General features: G+C 50.9%; 1 protein-coding gene and 1 pseudogene across 1 annotated transcript; both read left to right on the top strand.

Annotated features, from left to right (window-relative positions):
• Positions 1-4,940: 4,940 nt before the first annotated feature.
• LOC102444158 (olfactory receptor 14A16-like) lies at positions 4,941-5,876 on the top strand. The gene has a single exon (XM_006131445.4). It carries the CDS (start codon positions 4,941-4,943, stop codon positions 5,874-5,876), a length of 936 nt encoding a protein of 311 aa, XP_006131507.4.
• A 10,573-nt stretch (positions 5,877-16,449) lies between these two features.
• Positions 16,450-17,469, top strand: LOC102444402 (olfactory receptor 14A16-like; annotated as a pseudogene).
• Positions 17,470-19,768: the final 2,299 nt, after the last annotated feature.

Below are 19,768 nucleotides of genomic sequence, written 5' to 3'. Positions count from 1 at the left end.
TGGAGGTGCAAGGCAAAGCGACCGCGATGGGGCATCACTGGCAGGTCCGTGGCTAGGCAGCGACTGAGAATTCTGGTGGCTGGGGAGTGTCCGGCAAAGCCCAGCACGGTGAGTGTGTTACTTCTAGACTCGAGTTATGAAGGGAACGCTGCAGGACTGTTCATATCGCCCACTCAGACTTTTAGCGCTAACCAGGGCCGGTGTTTTTCGTCCCCCAGCAGAGAACAAGGGGCCTCGTCACAGCAATTGAGTGAAACCCAATATTTTTCTTGTGAGGGGGAACATCTCCATGTCACCCTACTGCCAGTCCAAAGGCATCCACCAATTTCAGTTCAGTGAGAACTAGCCCATGGCAGAAAATTGTGGAATCCTGAAAAAATTTCATTGAACTGCGGAAAAAAATGTTTTGAATTTTCCAAGTCATCTCTCGTGTTTCAAAACAACGAGCAACTCTGTGGCTCCGAAGGCTATGTCTACACTACACAGTTTTTCTGGGATACAGGAGGCACAACAGAAGAAGTTTTCCACATTCAGGGAATGCATTTGCTCTTCCCCTTTATCTGCAGAAGAGCAAACATGCCCCTTTGCAAGCCCCTGTATTACTTGTTCCATGAGGAATAAGGGGGTTTCTGAAAGAGGGTTTTTTCCTGACATTTGGCCCAGTCTAGGGGGCCAAATGTTGGAAAAGCCTCTTCCAACAAAAGAATTGAAAAAAGCTATGCAAAATGTAGCATGTAGACCTAGTTTTAGAGACATAGATAGATAGATAGATAGATAGATAGATAGATAGATAGATAGATAGATAGATAGATAGATAGATAGATAGGGTGGGCGGGGATACATACATACATACATACATAGATAGATAGATAGATAGATAGATAGATACCTAAGGGAGTAAAATCCATTTCATCTGAGGAAGCTGTTTTCATCCAAGAAAGTCCATGATTCTATATCTATATGTTTATTAGTCTCTGAAGTGCCATAGGACTACGCTTTGTTTCTAAAGTTACAGAGGAACACAATTGCCTCTCGGAAACTTGTTTTTTAAGAATAACGTGTTTCCCAGGAAAATGTCGTCAGTTGCAACCTGAGAACTCCTTGGAAATAATTTGAACATGATCCCCCAAATTTAAACATTAGCGTGAAGCCCGGGGGAAAACATTCCTATTGCCCAATAATGCTCAAATCTGAACCCCCTCACGCCATGCAAAGGGACACCCGCTGTATGGTAAAGCTGAGCAAGCAGCAAAGTGGTCACGTAGGAGTTAAACATCCTGCTGTGTTGACTGGAGAAGAGTGAACGAACGCTCTGGCCACAGCCCGTCTCTCTTACCCCAGCCCGCAGACACGGCGATAGGGTTAGAATCGACATCTCTTCATTTGGCCGCATCTCCTTTGGTCTGCTCTGCCGCTGGATACACTTACAAGCGGGGAATAAGGCACCGAACAGACACATTATGAGTAGCAATGAGTGGTTCCGTGGCACCTTAGAGACTAACCACGGTATAGAGATGGGGTCATGAGCTTTCGTGGGCAAAACCTACTTCCTCAGGTGAATGGGAGTGGAAATGACAAAAGCCAAGAGATCTATGTAGCAGCAGAAGCAGTCCCTATCCATTGTAGGACCTGTGTTAATGAGGGTGGATTAATTAAATGGTCTGGATGTTTCCACTAAATGGCTTTTGATGTGGAAATTCAGTTGTTAAAGGCAGGAGAAATTGGCTTTGTAATGCACCAACCGGTAAATGTCCAGACCAGGGTAGTGGTGTCCAACCTGTCAATACATTCCAGTTCTGTAGACTCTCTCTGTAATTGGCTGTTGAAATTCCTTTGTAGAAATGGCTACTTTTAAATACAGAATTGAGTGCCCAGGCAGGTGAAAATATTCCACTACAGGTTTATGTGCGTTACCATTTGTGATCTCTGATGTGTGTCCATTTTATGTTCAAAATCTTCAGGGGGTAGCCGAGTTAGTCTGTACAGGATAAACTTAAAAACCAACAAATGGTTGGGTAGCACTCTATAGACTAACAAAACGTGTAGCTGGTATCATGAGCGTTTGTGGGCATAGCCCACTTCTTCAGATGGCTGGAGTGTTGTATGTCCAGAACCAAAATAAATAGGAGAGATGGGAGAAGGAAAAAATGGGAGGGGGAACGAAAAAGAGGCAGTGGGTATATAAATATCGAAGGGAAAACTGAGCTGGTATGTAACAGGTAAAACTACTAGTCTATAAGCATCCAAACACTAGATAGTTAAAAGAAGCCCATAAGGACCATTAGTTAACAATTAGAGAGGAAGAGTACTAACACCAGAATCGACACAGACAAAGAACCATTGGCACCTTCATTGTTTGTTTGGTTGATAATGTCCCAGTCATCTGTTATCTCAATTCAGATCACTGGAATGCAAATTAAACCTGCAAATGAATTGTAGTTCCAACACTTCCCTGTGTATTTGGCTTGGGGAATTTAGCTACTTGAAGATCTCTTAATCAGTGTCCAGAAGGTTAAAGTGTTCACTAACGCTCTGGTCCTCTGAAGAAGTGGGCTGTGCCCATGAAAGCTCATGATACCATCTACATGTTTTGTTAGTCTATAAAGTACTACCAGACCGTTTGTTGCTTTTTTTTAAACGTTTCTCTGTATTCCCTTCTTGGATTTCTGATTTCTGTCCTTTGATTCTTTCTTGTCGGGACTGTCCAGTTTGGCCAATATACATTGCAGTGGGGCATTGCTGGCATTTGATGGCATTGATCACATTAGCTGATGTGCAGTTCAATGAGCCTCTGATTTGGTGGCTTATGTGGTTGGCACCAGTGAAGAATTCGCTTGTATGGATGTGTGGGCAGAGCTGGCACCGGGGCTAATTGCAGGGCTGGGTTCCTGGATGTTTATGAGGTAGCTGTGTAGCACGGCTACCAGAAAAAATTTGTTTCAGGTTGGGGGGTTGTCTGTAAGGGTATGTCTACATTGCCACCCTAATTCGAACAAGGGTGGCTAATGTAGGCATTCAAACTTGCAAATGAAACCTGGGATTTAAATATCCCGGGCTTCATTTGCATGTTCCCGGACGGGCACCATTTTTAAATACAAGGAGGTTTAACAGTAGTAGCTTTAATTCGACCTACCTAGTCCGTGCCACATGTAGCCATGGGCAGGTAGTTCGAACTACGGGCATTTAAAAATGGCGCCCGCCTGGGAACATGCAAATGAAGCCCAGGATATTTAAATCCCGGGCTTCGTTTGCAAGTTCGAATGCCTACATTAGCCACCCTAGTTCAAACTAGGGGGCTAGTGTAGAAATACACTTAGGGTGTGTCTAAATTACATGCCTCATCAACGGAGGCATGTAGATTAGGCTGATCGGCAAAGGGAAATGAAGCCGCAATTTAAATAATCGCGGCTTCATTTAAATTTACATGGCTGCCATGCTGAGCTGACAAATAGCTCATCAGCTGTTTGTCGGGTCAGCGCGCTAGTCTGGATGCTACCGTGCCAACCTGAAAGCCCTTTATCGACCTCCCCGTTATGCCTCGTAGGATGAGGTTTACTGGGGAAGTCGATAAAGGGCTTTCATGTCGGCAGCTGGGGAGCATCCAGACTAGCACGCTGAGCCAACAAACAGCTGATTAGCTGTTTGTCGGCTCAGCGCGGCAGCCATGTAAATTTAAATGAAGCCGCGATTATTTAAATCGCGGCTTCATTTCCCTTTGCCAAACAAACAAATCTACATGGCTCCGTACACTTAGAGAGGAAGATACTATACAGACAACAAACCATTGGCACCTTCACTGTGCAAGAGGCATCCAGCCACAGGGGAAGGGTGGAGGAAGGAGAAGAGATGAGCTCTGCCCAAACATCCTTTCTCCTCTCCAGCCCCCATTCCTCCACTTCTCACCTGTGGCCAGGAGTTGTGCCCATCCCTTCCCTCCCGCACAGGACCCGATAAGCTGCTACTGGCCCCATTCTGGTGAGACCCCTGTCAGGAATCCGGGTAGGGGACATGTGACTCTGCACCCCCTCCACACACACACACACACACACTCTCCCACCTGTTGCCCCAGGAAGCTGCTGTGCCAGGTACCAGGAAAAGTGGGTCTGCCCCGGGAGCACAGCGAGGAGTGGAGGGCAGAGAGGGGCAGGCAGGAAGGGTTAAGTCAGTCTCTCATCCCCCCGGGAGAGAGGGGTGCGGGAGTGCGGGGGTTGTATTTGAACCCTAACGCCTTAACAATAAGAACATAAACTAGAAGATGCCAATGACACCATATTTTTCCTTGTTAACAGGAGTTCCATCCGCTTGATGTGTGAATGTTTATACGACTGTCGGACGTGTTGCTCACTTGAATATGAGTCATTTGATCGTGGGGCCCATCATCAGCCTCGGGAAATATGGCCACCTTATGACGGGCCCATCGGTGGCCAGAGGTGGAAGGGGAATCTTGTGTCCTAACTTCATTCGTAAGCAGGCAGCTGGACGTCCCTGCAGCGTGACAGAGGACCTCTTGAACGGGAGCCAGCATACAAGCTCCTGAGCGAGGTTATGTCAGTGTTATGGAGAAAGCAGAGAGCAGGCAGTGTCGGTATGTTAATTTCCTGCCTGAATCTTGGCCCCTCTCTTTGTGGCAGGAACAGAGCCACCATGAGTCTCTACCCATGATTGTGTTAGAATTGTGCTTTGCTCCATCCTCCACTCTGAATTTTATCCAGCCATGTCCTGAGCCCGACCTTCAGATTGGGCAAACAGATGCAATTCGGTAGATTGTCGAGGAGCCAGTAGATTGTCGAGAAACTTTGTGAATGCAAGTGAGGAGGGCCGTGTGTCGCTGATTCTCCTGCCCTGAGATGGCACCGAGGGGACTCAGTCTCCTACTCTAACTCCCACCCCTGTCTGTGCCCTTCCCTCCGCAGCCACCACACTGTGAACTGAGGAAGAAAATGTCCAACCGAACCATGGTGACCGAGTTCCTGCTCCGGGGGGTCTCTGATGTTCAGGAATTGCAGGTTTTGCACTTTGTGCTGTTCCTGGTGCTTTACATGGCAGCCCTGGTGGGAAACCTTCTGATCATCTCAGCCATCATCCTTGACCATCGTCTTCACACCCCCATGTACTTCTTCCTGGGGAACCTGTCCGTCCTTGACCTCAGCTCCATCTCCGTCACCGTCCCCAAATCCATGTCCAACTCTCTCCTGAACACCAGGCTGATTTCCTATGCTGGATGTGTTGCCCAAGTCTTTCTCTTTTTAGTCTTTACTTCAACTGATTTTGCCTTGCTCACCGTCATGGCCTACGACCGATACGTCGCCATCTGCCACCCGCTGCACTATGAGCGACTGATGAACAGAAGAGCTTGTGTCCACATGGCCGCCAGTGCCTGGATTGCTGGTATCGCCTACTCTGCCCTGCACACTGGGAGCACCTTCATGTTACCCTTCTGCCAGTCCAACGTCATTGACCAGTTCTTCTGTGATATCCCCCAGCTCCTCAAGCTGGCCTGCTCTGACTCCTACCGCAGTGAACTTGGGCTCATTGCTTGTGGTTTGTTTTTAGTTGTGAATTGCTTTGTTTTTATGTTTGTGTCTTATGTTCAGATCTTCAGAGCGGTGCTGAGAATCACCTCTCAGCAGGGCCGGAACAAAGCCTTCTCCACCTGCCTCCCCCACCTCGCTGTGGTCTCCTTGTTACTTTGCACTGGGTCCTTTGGCTACCTGAAACCCCCGTCCAGCTCTCCGTCAGGCCTGGATTTTGGAATGGGTGTTCTCTACGCCGTGGTGCCTCCCATGCTAAATCCGGTCATCTACAGCCTGAGGAACAAGGAGCTCAAAGCTGCCCTGAAGAAGCTGATGGGGTGGAGGTTAATCTCCACGAAGTGAAATGCCCTTCAGTGCTTTTGATTGCAGCCTCAGCTTCTTTATGCAATGTGGACTAGCTCTGCTGAACTTAAATGGGTTAATTTAGCATTAGACCAGTGTAAATGGGGACAGAATGTGCTCCTCACACACCTCACTGTGGATACACACTTGTCCCTCTCTCACAGGGATTTAATAGCACAGTTGCACAATATGAGTCATCAGGGTGCCCTTGTGTTCAGTAAGCCCAATGGCATGTTAGGGTGCATTAGGAGGAGCATGGTCAGCAGATCTAGAGAAGTGATGAGTCCTCTTTATTCGGTGCTGGGGAGGCCACATCTGGAGCATTGCATCCAGTTCTGGGGCTCCCACTATGGAAAGGATGTGGATGCACTGGAGAAAGTCCAGTGATGGTCCAACGCAGGGTAATGAAAATGATTCAGGACCTGGCGCACATGACTTACAAGATCCTCTAAGGGATTTGGGCTTGGTTAATCTGCAGAAGAGAAGAGTGAGGGGGGATTTGAAACAGCCTTTAACAACCTGAAGGGAGGTTCCAAAGAGGCTGGAGAGAGGCTGTTCTCAGTGCGGGCTGATGGCAGAACAAGGAGCAATGGGCTCAAGTTGCAGTGGGGGAGGTCTAGGTTGGATATTTGGAAAAACTCTTTCCCTAGAAGAGTGGGGAAGCACTGGGATGGGTTCCCTAGGGAGGGGGTGGAATCTCCATCCCTAGAGGTGTTTCAGTCCCAGTTTGATAAAGCCCTGGCTGGGATGATTGAGTTTGGTTGGTCCTGCTTTGGGTGGGGGGCTGGACTGAATGACTCCTGACATCTCTGCCCGCCCTCGGTTCTATGATTCACTGTGACGCCCTGAACCGGAGTCTGGGATCACTCACTGGTATCCATGAATTGCTTGTTTGCTGGTCCACCCTGAACGAGGGCCTGATCCTGTAGCCCCTGTTAACTAGTTATGCCTTGAGCCTGGACCAGGACCCAGTGACTGTTGATCCAGCCTGATCATCGGCTTGAGCCCAGGACTTGTTAACTGAGACTGGGCTGAGCCCTTCCTAGAACCCTACTGGGCGACATCTATACATTGATCAGGGCATTCAGGCGCTTGCATAATTTTGTGTACTTTTGATTAAAAGAATGAATGAAGGAAAAGACGAACAAAGGAATGAGCACTCTGTTCTTCTCATCGTATTTTAGAAGATAAAGCTCTTGCAATGCTTCCTAAGGACTTCCAGCCCTTCATCCAGATCTCTGAGGATATGTCTACACTACCCCGCTAGTTCGAACTAGGAGGGTAATGTAGGCATACCGCACTTGCAAATGAAGCCCGGGATTTGAATTTCCCGGGCTTCATTTGCATAAACGGGGCGCCGCCATTTTTAAAACCCCGCTGGTTCGAACCCCGTGCAGCGCGGCTACACGGGGCACGAACTAGGTAGTTTGAACTAGGCTTCCTAGTTCGAACTACCGTTACTCCTCATTCCACAAGGACTAGGAATAAGAGATCCTCCGGAAAAGGGCTTTATTCCGGAGGATCGCGCCAGTCTAGACGCTTTTTTCCGGCTTTTCCCCAAGCGGAAAAAAAGCGGCGGACATGTTTATTTAAATCCGCGGGGGATATTTAAATCCCCTGTGGATTTCCCTATGCTGACTTACCTCCTTTGCATCCCTTTTCCGGAATTTGGGGCCAGTGTAGACGTAGCCCAAGAGTTTGAAAAGGGCTGGCTGGGGAGTTCAACATGTAATGAGCAGAGTTAATGTTTATTTTCAATAAATCTTGAATCCCAGAGATGCTCCAGAAGGGGGGGTGGAGTATGTCTACACTACAAAGTTAATTTGAAATAACAGCAGTTATTTCAAATTACCTTTCATAGCATCTACACAAGCAAACCGCTATTTCAAAATAAATTTGAAATAGTGGACCCTTTATTTTGAATTTGATAAACTTCAATTTATGAGGAGTAACCCCAAATTCCAAATAGCTATTTCAAATTAAGTGCTGTGTAGACACTTAATTTGAAATAGGGGGCCTCCAGCCCTTCCCAGAGAGCCCTGGTGGCCACTCTGGGCACAACCAGGAAAACTTACTCTCCTCTCCACCAGCCCCAGAGCCATTAAAGGGGTAGACCCTGGCCAAAGTGCCTGTGCCAGCTCCAAGCCTGCCAGCCCAGAGCCAGCAGTGGCCACCGGGGCCCCTGACCCAGTGGCCCCAAAACATGAGCCAGCAAGTCACTGGCAGCCGGCCTTCCACCGGTCCCCAGGAGCAGCCTGCCAGCTCCCAGGAGCCTGACAGGGGCTGGAGAAGGCAGGCGCCTTCCTGGTCCAGGGTGGAGATCATGGGCCTTATTCAGGTTTGGGGGGATGCTCCCAACTTCCATGATCTCCGCAATGGACGGAGGAATGTGGCCGTCTATGGCAGGAGAGCTGCCAGCCTGGCCACCAAAGGCCACATGAGAACCCAGGAGCAGGTAATCATGAAAGTCAGGTTGGTCTGGCATGACCCCCAACCCTGAGCCCTGAGCTTCCCCTCCCCCTTCTTCCCCTTGCTTCCCCCTTCCAGCTCCCTCCTCCCAGGTCTCCCCCTCCCCTCTCCCACCCTCTCTCTTCCCCTCTCCCACCTCCTTTTCCCAGTCTCCCCAGAGGTTTATTCCCATCCCCCAGTTTTGTTCAATAAACCCAGTTTCTATTTTTGAACATACATGTCTCTTATTTGACATCAGGAGGGGGGCTAGGGAGGGGTCAGTGGAAGGACGTGAGGGAGGAATGGGGCACGAGCCCCCGGTGGGGAGGACTGGGGAGGCTCTGAGGCCTCCTTGGGGTAGATGCTCTCCCTCAGGGCCTCCTGGATCCTGACAGCCCCCTGATGGACCCCCCCCCCCCGGATGGCAGCCTGCAGCAAGTGCAGCCGGGCTGATGGCAACAACCCCACAAAATGCACCGATGTGCCCAGGGGCAGCTCTGGCTCCATGTGGCCGAGTGCTGTGGTGTCCCGAGTGTGGGCGCTCAGGGCACTCCAAGGCAGGACTGCTTTGCTGTCCCTCATCGAGGTAAACAAGCAAGCGGGGAACCCTGAGAACTGTCTGTCCGGGGTGGGGGTCGGGTCCCTTTAAGCACGGAGCTCAGTTAGCCTCAGGCAGCAGCCGCACACACTAAGGCCTAACCTGATGCCCTGCCGGCACTGGGTCCGGCCAGCCTTAACCTCGGTTCAGGGTCCGCTCAGCATGGATGCCATTTCGAAATAGTTTTTGTGTCTAGATGCGTTATTTTGAAATAGCTAAATTCGAATTAACTATTTAAGTTAACTAATTAAGTTAATTCAAAATAGCCCTGTAGTGTAGACATACCCGAGAAGAAAGCTGATTTGGGGTCAGTCCTTACAAGGGGTAAATAGAATGATGGGGATCATTTTAACTTGGTCAGTGCGACACTGACACCGGACACGGCAATGCAGTAGCTGACACAGGCCTCGATTAATAGAGAACTAAAACAATATACTATAATTAATACTAATAAATATGAGAATGGAAAATGGATCCTGCCATTGTTAATGTGATTCCAAGTTAGGCTGATAAACGTAATAGATTTCTACAAGGCCTTTGAATGGGTGTCACTTGCTTATCTACCTCGATGAGGGACAGCAAAGCAGTCCTGTCTTGGAGATCCCTGAGTGCGCACACTCGGCACATAACAGCACTCGGCCATCAGCCCGGCTGCACTTGCCACAGGCTGCCATCTGGGGGGGGGTAAATCGGGGGGCGGCAGGAGAGCTTCCACCCCGAGGAGCCCACAGGGCCACCCTAGTCCTCCCCATTGGGGGATCGTACCCCATTCCTCCCTCACCTCCTTCCACTTACCCCTCCCTAGCCCCCCTTCCTGAGGTACAAAATAAAGGACACGTGTGTTCAAAAATAGAAACTCTCTTTATTTAACAAAACTGGGGGAGACTGGGAAAAGGAGGTGGGAGAGGGGAAGAGAGAAGGTGGGAGAGCGGAGGGGGAAATCTGGGAGGAGGGAGCTGGAAGGGGGAAGCCAGGGGAAGAAGGAGGAGGGGAAGTATAAAACTATGGTACGCCCACACCTTCAGTACTGTGTACAGATGTGATCTCCTTATCCCCGAAAAGATATTTTGGCCTTGGAAAGGGTTCCGAAAAGGGCAACACAAATAATCAGAGGTTTGAAACAGGTCCCATATGAGGAGAGGCTAAAGTGATTGGGACTTTTCAGTTTGGAAAAGAGGGGACTGAGGGGGGATATGATAGAGGTCTCTAAAAGCATGAGTGGTGTGGAGAGGGTGCATACAGAAAAGTTCCTCATTAGTTCCCATAATAGAAGGACTAGAGGACACCAAAGGAAATGAATGGGTAGCAGGCTTCAAACTAAGAATAGAAAGTTCTTCAAAAAGCAAATAGTCAACCTGTGGAACTCCTTGCTGCAGGAGTCTGTGAAGGCTAGAACTAGAACAGAGTTTAAAGAGAAGTTAGATAAAGTCATGGAGGTTGGGTCCATGGAGTGGTATTAGCCAGGGGGTAGAAATGGTGTCCCTGGCCTCTGTTTGTGGAAGGCTGGAGATGGATGGCACGAGACAAATGGCTTGGTCATTGTCTTCGGTCCATCCCCTCCAGGGTAGCTGGTGTTGGCCGCTGTCGGTAGACAGGCTACTAGGCAAGATCAACCTTTGGTCTGACCAAGTACGGCCGTTCTTATGTTCTAAGCTCAGGGCTCAGGGTCGGGGGTCTCATTGGACCATCTTGATTTTCACGCAAACCTGCTTCTGGGTTCGCATGTGGCCTTTGGTGGCCAGGCTGGCAGCTCTCCTGCCCTAGACGGCCACTTTCCTGTGCCTAGTGCGGAGGTCGTGGACCTTGGAGGCCTCCCCCCCAAACCTGGATGAAGTCCATGATGTCCGCACTAGACCAGGCGGGCGCCCACCTCTTGCAGCCCCGGGCAGGCTCCTGGGAGCCGCCAGCCTGGTCCCGGGAAGAGGCGGAAGGCTGGGTGGCATCAGGTGTCTGGCTCGTTCCTTGCCAGGTGCAGGGTCTGCTGGCTGGGTTCTGGCAGGCTTGCACCTGGAACGGGCACCGTAGCCAGACTGTGCCCCTTTAAGGGCTCCGGGGCAGGGAGGGGGGCAGAAGAGTTTCCCTGGTGGTGCCCAGAGTGGCCACCAGGGCAAACTGGGGCAGGCTAGCCTCCCACTAGTTCGAATTAAGTGGCTACACAGCTCTTAATTCGAACTACATAATTCGAACTCGGCGTTAGTCCTTGTGGAATGAGGTTTACCTAGTTCGAATTAAGCGCTCCGCTAGTTCGAATTAAGTTTGAACTAGCGGTTTGTATGTATAGACGCTATCAAAGTTAATTCGAACTAACATCTGTTAGTTCGAATTAACTTTGTAGTGTAGACATACCCTGACAGAGGTCCTTGGGGAGGCTTAGGGCCAGATGCCCAGATAATGGAAATCCAAACAGCTCCATTGATATCGAAGGGTGAACCCGTCGCTTGCCCAGAACTCAATGGATCAGCTGACACCAGTTTAGGACACAGCATTGCCTCTGGCTTCTTAGTGACCATGATCAAACAGCCTTTCGGGTCCGCTGGGGGCTGCATCCCAAGAGCAGCTGGTGTATCCCCCAGGGGAAGACTTGTAGTTATGGCATGACAAAGCCCTGTCTGGGATGATTGAGTCGGGGTTGGTCCTGCTTTGGACAGGGGGCTGGACTCGATGACTCCTGAGGTGTCTGCCAGCCCTGGGATTCCAGGAACACGGGAGACCAAACATCCCTGCTCTTCTAGAGCGGGTTCTGTGGGGTTCAGGGAGGACCAGGCTGCTCCAGGCCATCCGGGGCTGTTGGGCTACTGGGCTCTGAGCAACAGCAGGTCACATTGGTGCTCCCAATGGAGAGTTGAGTCTGCACAACCAGCCCGTCACTCCACTTATTGCAGGTCACAGCTGCTGTGGAAAGAACCGCAGGTACAAAACATGGCAGCAGACATCAAGATTGGCAGGCAAATTGCTGTCACCCGGGACCCGTCACCTCAGGGATGTGTGGGTCTCTGCCTGGGGCCCTACTGTGGACGGGATGGATGGATGACTCCCCCACCTGTGCCCGCAGCTCCCTCACTCTCCTGGCCAGAGCCCGGCAGTCTCTCCTGCTCTGCTCAGGGTCATTCCTCGCTGTGTCCCTGGGGCCCACGTCGGTGAGCAGCACAGGGTAGTGGTCAGAGGGCCTTTTAACAATCCCTCCGTGATGTCTCAGATACAGGCTTCCGCCTGGCCGCCAGCCTCCTGGAGAGCTGGACCAAGCAGGCGGATGGGTGTCTCCGTCCTGCTGAGAAGGGAGCCTCAAACCACCTTTGTATCAGTTAACAAAAGTTTAGGGCACTGTGTTTGTCTCTGGGTGCTTCTGTGTGACCCACATCAAACACCTGGGGCAGCTGGGACGATGGAGTCGGGATGGGTCCTGCTTTGGGCAGGGGGCTGGACTCGGTGACTCCTGAGGTTTCTGTCTGCCCTGGGATTCCAGGAGAGCAAACATCCCTGCTCTCCCAGAGAGGGTTCTGTTGGGTTCAGGGAGGACCAGGCTGCTCCAGGCCAGCTGGGACTGTCGGGACACCAGGCTCTGAGCTACAGCAGGTCACATCTCTGCTCCCCATACCTAGTTCATTCTGCAATTTCCTTCACTCCCCCTTGGGTTTCAGCCTGGCTCTGTCAGCGCCACTGCCATCTCATGGCACATGGGGCTGTTCCCCTGGGGGGTTGAGGCACGGCTGGAGCAGATTAGCTCGCGGTTTGCTGCTGGGGTGAGATCTCCCCACCATGGAGACTAGGGTTGGCTATTTAGTCCCTGAACAAGAGGAGCTCCTGTTTGCAGCATGCACCGGCCGGGAGCAGTTTCAGTGCAGGGAGGGGATTTCTGCCCCCGTCCTCTGTGCTTCTTCACCGCTCGGCCCAGCCTGCCCGGGGGGAGCCAGGAGCAGCCGTCTGTGCTGTAGGAACTTCAGAGACAGCCAGCAACTCCAGAGAGAGGCTGGAGAGGCAGGAGAAGAGCGGCAGGACAAGCCTGAGATGGGGTGTTACTGGCAGACCCATGGCTAGACAGTGGACTGAAGCCTCTGGGCGTGAAATGCTGCCAGGACCAGCACGGTGAGTGTGTCACTTCCCTTACACCTGCTGAGGGGTTCATGTAGCGGGGAAATGTAACCCTCGAGTGAGGAGTTACCTTGGGAACCCTTCAAGACTTCTCACATGATTTCATAAAATCCTATGCTCAGAATCCTATTGCTCAGAGCCCGGTGGCCCAACAGCCCCGGATGGCCTGGAGCAGCCTGGTCCTCCCTGAACCCCACAGAACCCGCTCTAGAAGAGCAGGGATGTTTGGTCTCCCGTGTTCCTGGAATCCCAGGGCTGGCAGAGACCTCAGGAGTCATCACGTCCAGCCCCCGGCCCAAAGCAGGACCCACCCCAACTCAATCATCCCAGCCAGGGCTTGGTCGAGCTGGGACTGAAACACCCCCGGGACTGGAGATCCCCCTCCCTCAATATGCAGCCCATCCCAGCGCTTCCCCACCCTTCTAGGGAAAGAGTTTTCCCTACTATCCAACCTAGACCTCCCCCACTGCAGCATGAGCCCATTGCTCCTTGCTCTGCATCTGTCACCACTGTGAACAGCCTCTTTGTAGCCTTCAGGGAGTTGCAGGCTGCTCTCAAATCCCCCCTCACTCTGCTCTGCCGCAGACTAAATAAATCCAAATCCCTCAGCCTCTCCTTGTAGGTCAAGTGCTCCAGCCCCCAAATCACCTTTGTTGCCCTCCGCTGGACCCTCTCCAATGCGTCCGCATCCTTTCTGTAGTGTGGGGGGGGGGGGGGATAACTGACGACAATACTCAAGACCTCACCAGAGCTGAAAAAAGGGGAATAATCTGCTGGCAATGCTCCCTCTAAAGCACCCCAGTATGCCGTTAACCTTGTTGGCTACAAGGGCGCCCTGTTGACTCGTCTCCTGAACTGCTGCTTAGCCAGTGGGTCCCCAGCCTTTAACAGTGCTTGGGATTCTTCTAATCAGTCTAGGGCACTCTGGACCCTAACCCTACCCTCCACCACGTCACGTTTAGAGCTGCTCGGAGGTTTTTTTTTTCTTCCCCCATCTCAGAACTAAGTTGCATTTTTCCTGGAAATTGTGTGAAACCCAAATACTCTCATGTTACCCTTCTGCCTGTCCAATGCCACCAATCAGTTTTCCTGCATTGAGAACCGGAGCATTGCAGTAAACTGTTGAATCCTGAATCATTGAAAATGATTTCAAAACAACGAGAGGTCCCGTGGTTCTTTAGGGTGTGTCTAGACTACCTAGTTTTGTCGACAAAAGTGGACTTTTGTCGACAAAACTATACCAGCATCTACACTACCGCTGAGTTCTGTCGACATAACGTCGACAGAACTCAGCAGTTTTGTCGACGCTGGTAAACCTCATTTTACGAGGCATAACACCGTCTGTCGACAGAACTCTGTCGACAGAAGGTGTTATTGCCTGTAACGTTGCGTCCAGACTACGGAGTTCTGTCGACAAAGCACCTTGCTTTGTCGACAGAACTCAATGTGTCAGGACGCTCTTTGTTGACGGAAGTTTTGTCGACAGTATCTGTTGACAAAACTTCCGTCGACAAAACGCGGTAGTCTAGACGTACCGTTGGAGATGAACCAAAATATATAGAAGCATCATGACGTTTTGTGGTTAAAACCCTCTTCTGATGAAAGCTCATAATGCAATATATATTTTCATAGAATCATAGAATCACAGAGCTGAAGGAGACCTCAGGAGTCATCAAGTCCAGTCCCCTGCCCTACGCAGGACCAATCCCAACCCAATCATCCCAGCTAGGGCTTTGTTAAGCCGGGACTTAAACATCTCTAGGGATGGAGATTCCAGCCCCTCCCTAGGGAACCCATCCCAGTGCTTCCCCACCCTTGTAGGGAAAGAGTTTTCCTAATATCCAACTTAGACCTCCCCACTGTAACTTGAGACCATTGCTTCTTGTTCTGCCATCTGCCCCTACTGAGAACATCCTCTCTCCATCCTCTTTGGAACCCCCTTCAGGAAGGGTGATCTCAAATCCCACCCCCTTCTCTTCTGCAGACTAAACAAACCCAAATCCCTCAGGCTCTCCTCATAGGTCATGCACTCCAGCCCCCTAATCATTTTGGTAGCCCTCCGCTGGACCCTCTCCAATGAGTCATCACCCTTTCTATAGTGGGGGGCCCAGAACTGGACACAATACTCCAGATGTAGTCTCACCAGAGCCGAATAAAGGGTGAGGTCTCTCATGCTATGTCTACACAGCGCGGCTATTTCGGGATACTGGAAGCCACTAAATTATCCCAAAATAGCCACCCCGTGTCTTAACAAGCCGCCCGTTATTTCAAAATATTTTTTGAAATTACGGGTACACTATTTCAGCATCGCTGCAACCTTTGTTCCACATGGGTTAAGAGATGCCTTGAAATAAGATGTGATTTTGAATTGTGGTGCTGTGGAGAGGCACCAAATTTTGAAATATGCCATTTTGAAATGCAATCGAAATAAGATGGTCAGTTACACAAATTGCGTATCTTAGTGCTGAGCAGATACACCCGAAGATGCCACAGGAGCACCTGTCGATTCCGAAGATACAGACGGCTCACGCACTGAAACTTGTGTTTCGAGAATAACACATTGTCCTGGGAAATGTCTTCTGCTGGACACCAAGAAATCATTTGAAATAATTTGAACGCCATACCCCACTTTGGAAAGACATTAATCATGTCTAATAGGACTGAAATCTGAACCCCGTCACTGTACAGAAACCGTGTTTAACACTGTTTCAAAGGGACACCCGTTGAACGGTAAAACGGAGTAAATAGCAAACCGGTCATCCCACAGCACAGGTGTTACACGTCCTGGGGACTTAATTGGAGAAGAGTGAATGGAAGCCCACGGCCAAAACTTTATCTGTTCACTCTGCCCATAGACACAGAGCAGCCTAGGGAAATATGGTCACCCAGTTACCAGCCCCTCGGTGCCCGGAGGTGGATGTGGGATCTTGTCTCCTCACTTCATTCGCAAGCAGGGAGCCGGACGTCCCTGCGGCGTTACAGAGGGAGCCGTCATGGAAGATCCTGATGAGTCTATGTCAGATTTCCGCAGAAAGCCGAGACCAGCCGCTACTGGCCTTGTAGCAGTTCAGTTCCATGGCCGAGTCAGGGGCCGGCTGTTCGTAGCCAGTGGGGGGTCCGTCTCGGTTGAGCTATTGTGTTGGGTTGTGCTTTGCTCCAGCCTTCATACAGCATTGTATCCAGCTCCATCCTGAGCCCGACCTTCAGAGGGTGCAAACGGGTGCAGCTCCGTGGACTGTACAGGAGCCAGGCCAACAGACACCCGTGTGGTCACTCACTGCTCCTAGTGACTGGGTGGGACGGGCGCTGGGCATGGTGGACACCCACCGCATGAGAGGGTCCTGCAGGAAATCAGGGCCATTCCATATATCACTCTGATCCCCACCCCTATCTGTGCCCTTCCCTCCGCAGTTACCACACTCTGAGCTAAGGAACAGGATGTCCAACCAAAGCACCGTGACCGAGTTCCTGCTCCTGGGCTTCTCTGATGTCCGGGAGCTGCAGATTCTGCATTTTGTGGTGTTCCTGGTGCTTTACCTGGCAGCCCTGATGGGGAATCTTCTCATCATCTCAGCTGTCGTCCTCGACCGCCGTTTGCACACCCCCATGTACTTCTTCCTGGTCAATCTGGCCATGCTAGACCTCGGCTCCATCTCCTCCACCGTCCCCAATTCCATGGGCAACTCCCTCCTAGACAGCAGGTCGATTTCTTACCCTGCCTGTGTCGCCCAAGTCTTTCTCTTTGTCCTCTTCACTTCAACAGATATTGCCTTATTGACCATCATGGCCTATGACCGACACGTCGCCATCTGCCACCCGCTGCACTATGAGAGAGTGATGAACAGGAGAGCCTGTGTCCACATGGCCACTGGTACATGGATCGCTGGTATTGTCTACTCTGCCCTGCACACGGGGAACACCTTCATGTTACTCTTCTGCCAGTCCAATGTCATCAACCAGTTCTTCTGTGAAATCCCCCAGCTCCTGAAGCTGGCTTGCTCCGACTCCTATCTCAGTGAACTTGGGATTATTGGCTTTAGTGTGGTTTTAGGTTTGAATTGCTTTGTTTTTATTATCGTGTCATATGTTCAAATATTCAGAACGGTGCTGAGAATCCCCTCGGAGCAGGGCCGGCACAAAGCCTTCTCCACCTGCCTCCCCCACCTCGCTGTGGTCTCCTTGTTACTTTTCACAGCTGTGTTTGCCTACCTGAAACCCATCTCCAGTTCAGCATCTAATCTGGATCTGGCGGTGGGTGTTCTCTACGCCGTGGTGCCTCCCATGCTGAATCCGGTCATCTACAGCCTGAGGAACCAGGAGATCAAAGCTGCACTGAAGAAACTGATGGGGTGGAGGTTAATCTCCAAGATCTGAAATGTCCTTCAGTGCTGTGATTGCAGCCTCAGCTTCTTTACAAAATGTGGACTAGCGCCGCTGAACTTAAATGGGTTAATCTAGCTTTATACGCGTGTAAATAAGAGCAGAATTTACTCCTCACTCCCCTCATTCTCGATACACACCTGTCCCTCTCTCGCAGGGATTTAATAGCACAGTGGCACAATATTTTGCACAGATCACCAGCCAAAGTGAAGCCACTAGTGGTCTTTGTGAAGTCTCTGCCTCTCCTTTTTTGGCATGCTAGGGGGTGGTGCCCCTGTGCTATCTTTGGGGGCAAACAAGCCCAGCTCTCCTGCCAGTAACTGGGGGCTACACCAGACCCAGCATCTCAGCCCCTTGAAACCACTGGGGAGTGGAGGGCCATGGGTAACACCAGCCTCTTGGGCCCCCCATTCCCTCCCCTTTGGCTGCAGCCAGCCCTAGCTGCCCCCTGGCCTCTTGGCCCCCCTCCAGTTGCTGGAGGAGGGCCAGGGATGAGGTAGAGGGTGGCAGGGGTTGCAGCAGCAGCTCCTCACTATGCTGTGGGCCTTGACACTCCATCACCTGGCGGGGAATCTCTGCCTGGGGCTAAAGAGTGACTCAGGACAGGAGGAATAGGGTGATGAGGTGCACACCAGGGGGGTGGACTCAGGGAGGGGACTACCAGGTGTGTCTAGACTACAGGGTTTTGTTGAGAAAGGTGGGCTTTTGTTAACAAAACTATACCTGCGTCTACACTGCCGCTGAGTTCTGTCGACATAATGTCAACAGAACTTGGCAGTTTTGTCAACATAACGTTGACAGAACTCGGCGGTTCTGTCGACAGCTGTATACCTCATTCTACGAGGAATAACACCTTTTGTCGACAGAGTTCTGTCGATAGAAGGCATTATTGCATCTACACTGTCCTTTGCGTCTACACTGTCATGTCAACAACACGGCTTGCTTTGTCGACAGAACTGGATGCAGTCTAGACACTCTTTGTCGACAGAAGCTTTGTCTACAGTATGGGTACATCTAGACTACATCCAGTTCTGTCTACAAAGCAAGCCGCTTTGTCGACATGGCAGTGTAGACGCAAAGGACAGTTTAGATGCAATAACGCCTTCTTTTGACAGGACTCTGTCGACAGAAGGCGTTATTCCTCATAAAATGAGGTTTACAGCCATCAACAAAACTGCTGAGTTCTGTCGACTTTATGTATAGTTTTGTTGACAAAAGTCCACTTTTGTCGACAAATCCCTGTAGTCTAGACACACCCTATCCGTCGACAAAACTTCTGTTGACAAAACCCTGTAGTCTAGATGTACTCTAAGACATGGACCTAGGTGTTCGGGGTTGCTTACAGGGCTTAACCATGGTGTCAAGGAGGCATTTCCCAAGGGTGGGGCTGCTCTCCCCAGATTGAGGCTCCTTCGGGGGTTGGGGGTCAGGTCTCCATGAACCATCCCTGGCCTGCAGGTGGAATCTCCATCCCTAGAGGTTTTTCAGTCCTGGCTTGACAAAGCCCTGGCTGGGCTGATTGAGTTGGGTTGGTCCTGCCTTGGGCAGGGAGCTGGACTCGATGACTCCTGAGGTCTCTACCAGCTCTAGGTTCTATGATTATACGATTCACTGACCTGCCCTCAAGCAGAGCCTAGGTCACGGCCCCACCCTGAACCGGGGCCTGGGCTCACTGCCTGGCATTTGTGAATTGCTTGTTTGTTGGCCCACCCTGAGCGAGGGCTGCTCCCATAGCTCCTGTTAACTATTTGTGCCTTGAGCATGGACCAGCACCCAGTGACCATTGGCCCAGCCTGATCATCGGCCTGTTAATTGTGACCCAGAAGGGGCGGAGTCTCTTTTAGATCCCTTCTGGGCTACATCTATACATTGATTCGGGCATTCAGGTGCTTATATCATTTTGTGTTCTTCTGTTTAAACGAATGAAGGAACAAATGAACGAACAAACAAAGGTAGAAACACTCTGTTGGTCTGACGGTTTTGTGGACGATAAAGCTGTTGCAATATTTCCTAAGGACAAAGCGAGTTTTCTTTTTTGCAGCAAAACTCCTGCAGTCGTTTAATTGCCGGTATTTTCTCTTCTGCGATGCCCTGGTCCCACGCTGGTCAGTAAATTGTTCCCCATTTTTTTTTCACGGCTGGCTAGTCACTCAACTTACTACTGGTCACAGCTCCTATGGAAGGACCCATAGGTGGAAACCAGGGCAGGAGACATCACGATTGGAAGGCGAAGTGGTGTGACCCCGGACCCAGTTTGAGGGGGAGAGGTCCCACCCCAAGAGAGGGATGGGAGCACAAGACAACGTCCACTCAGAGCCCAGAGTGCTCCCTCTTCTCTCTTCTTTGTCCACGTGGCAACTTCCACCCATTCCGCCCC

Source organism: Pelodiscus sinensis, chromosome 30, assembly GCF_052426305.1.
Source record: "Pelodiscus sinensis isolate ZL-2025 chromosome 30, ASM5242630v1, whole genome shotgun sequence".
NCBI classification, from domain to species: Eukaryota; Metazoa; Chordata; order Testudines; family Trionychidae; genus Pelodiscus; species Pelodiscus sinensis.
This window is presented reverse-complemented; position numbering and strand designations above follow the sequence as displayed.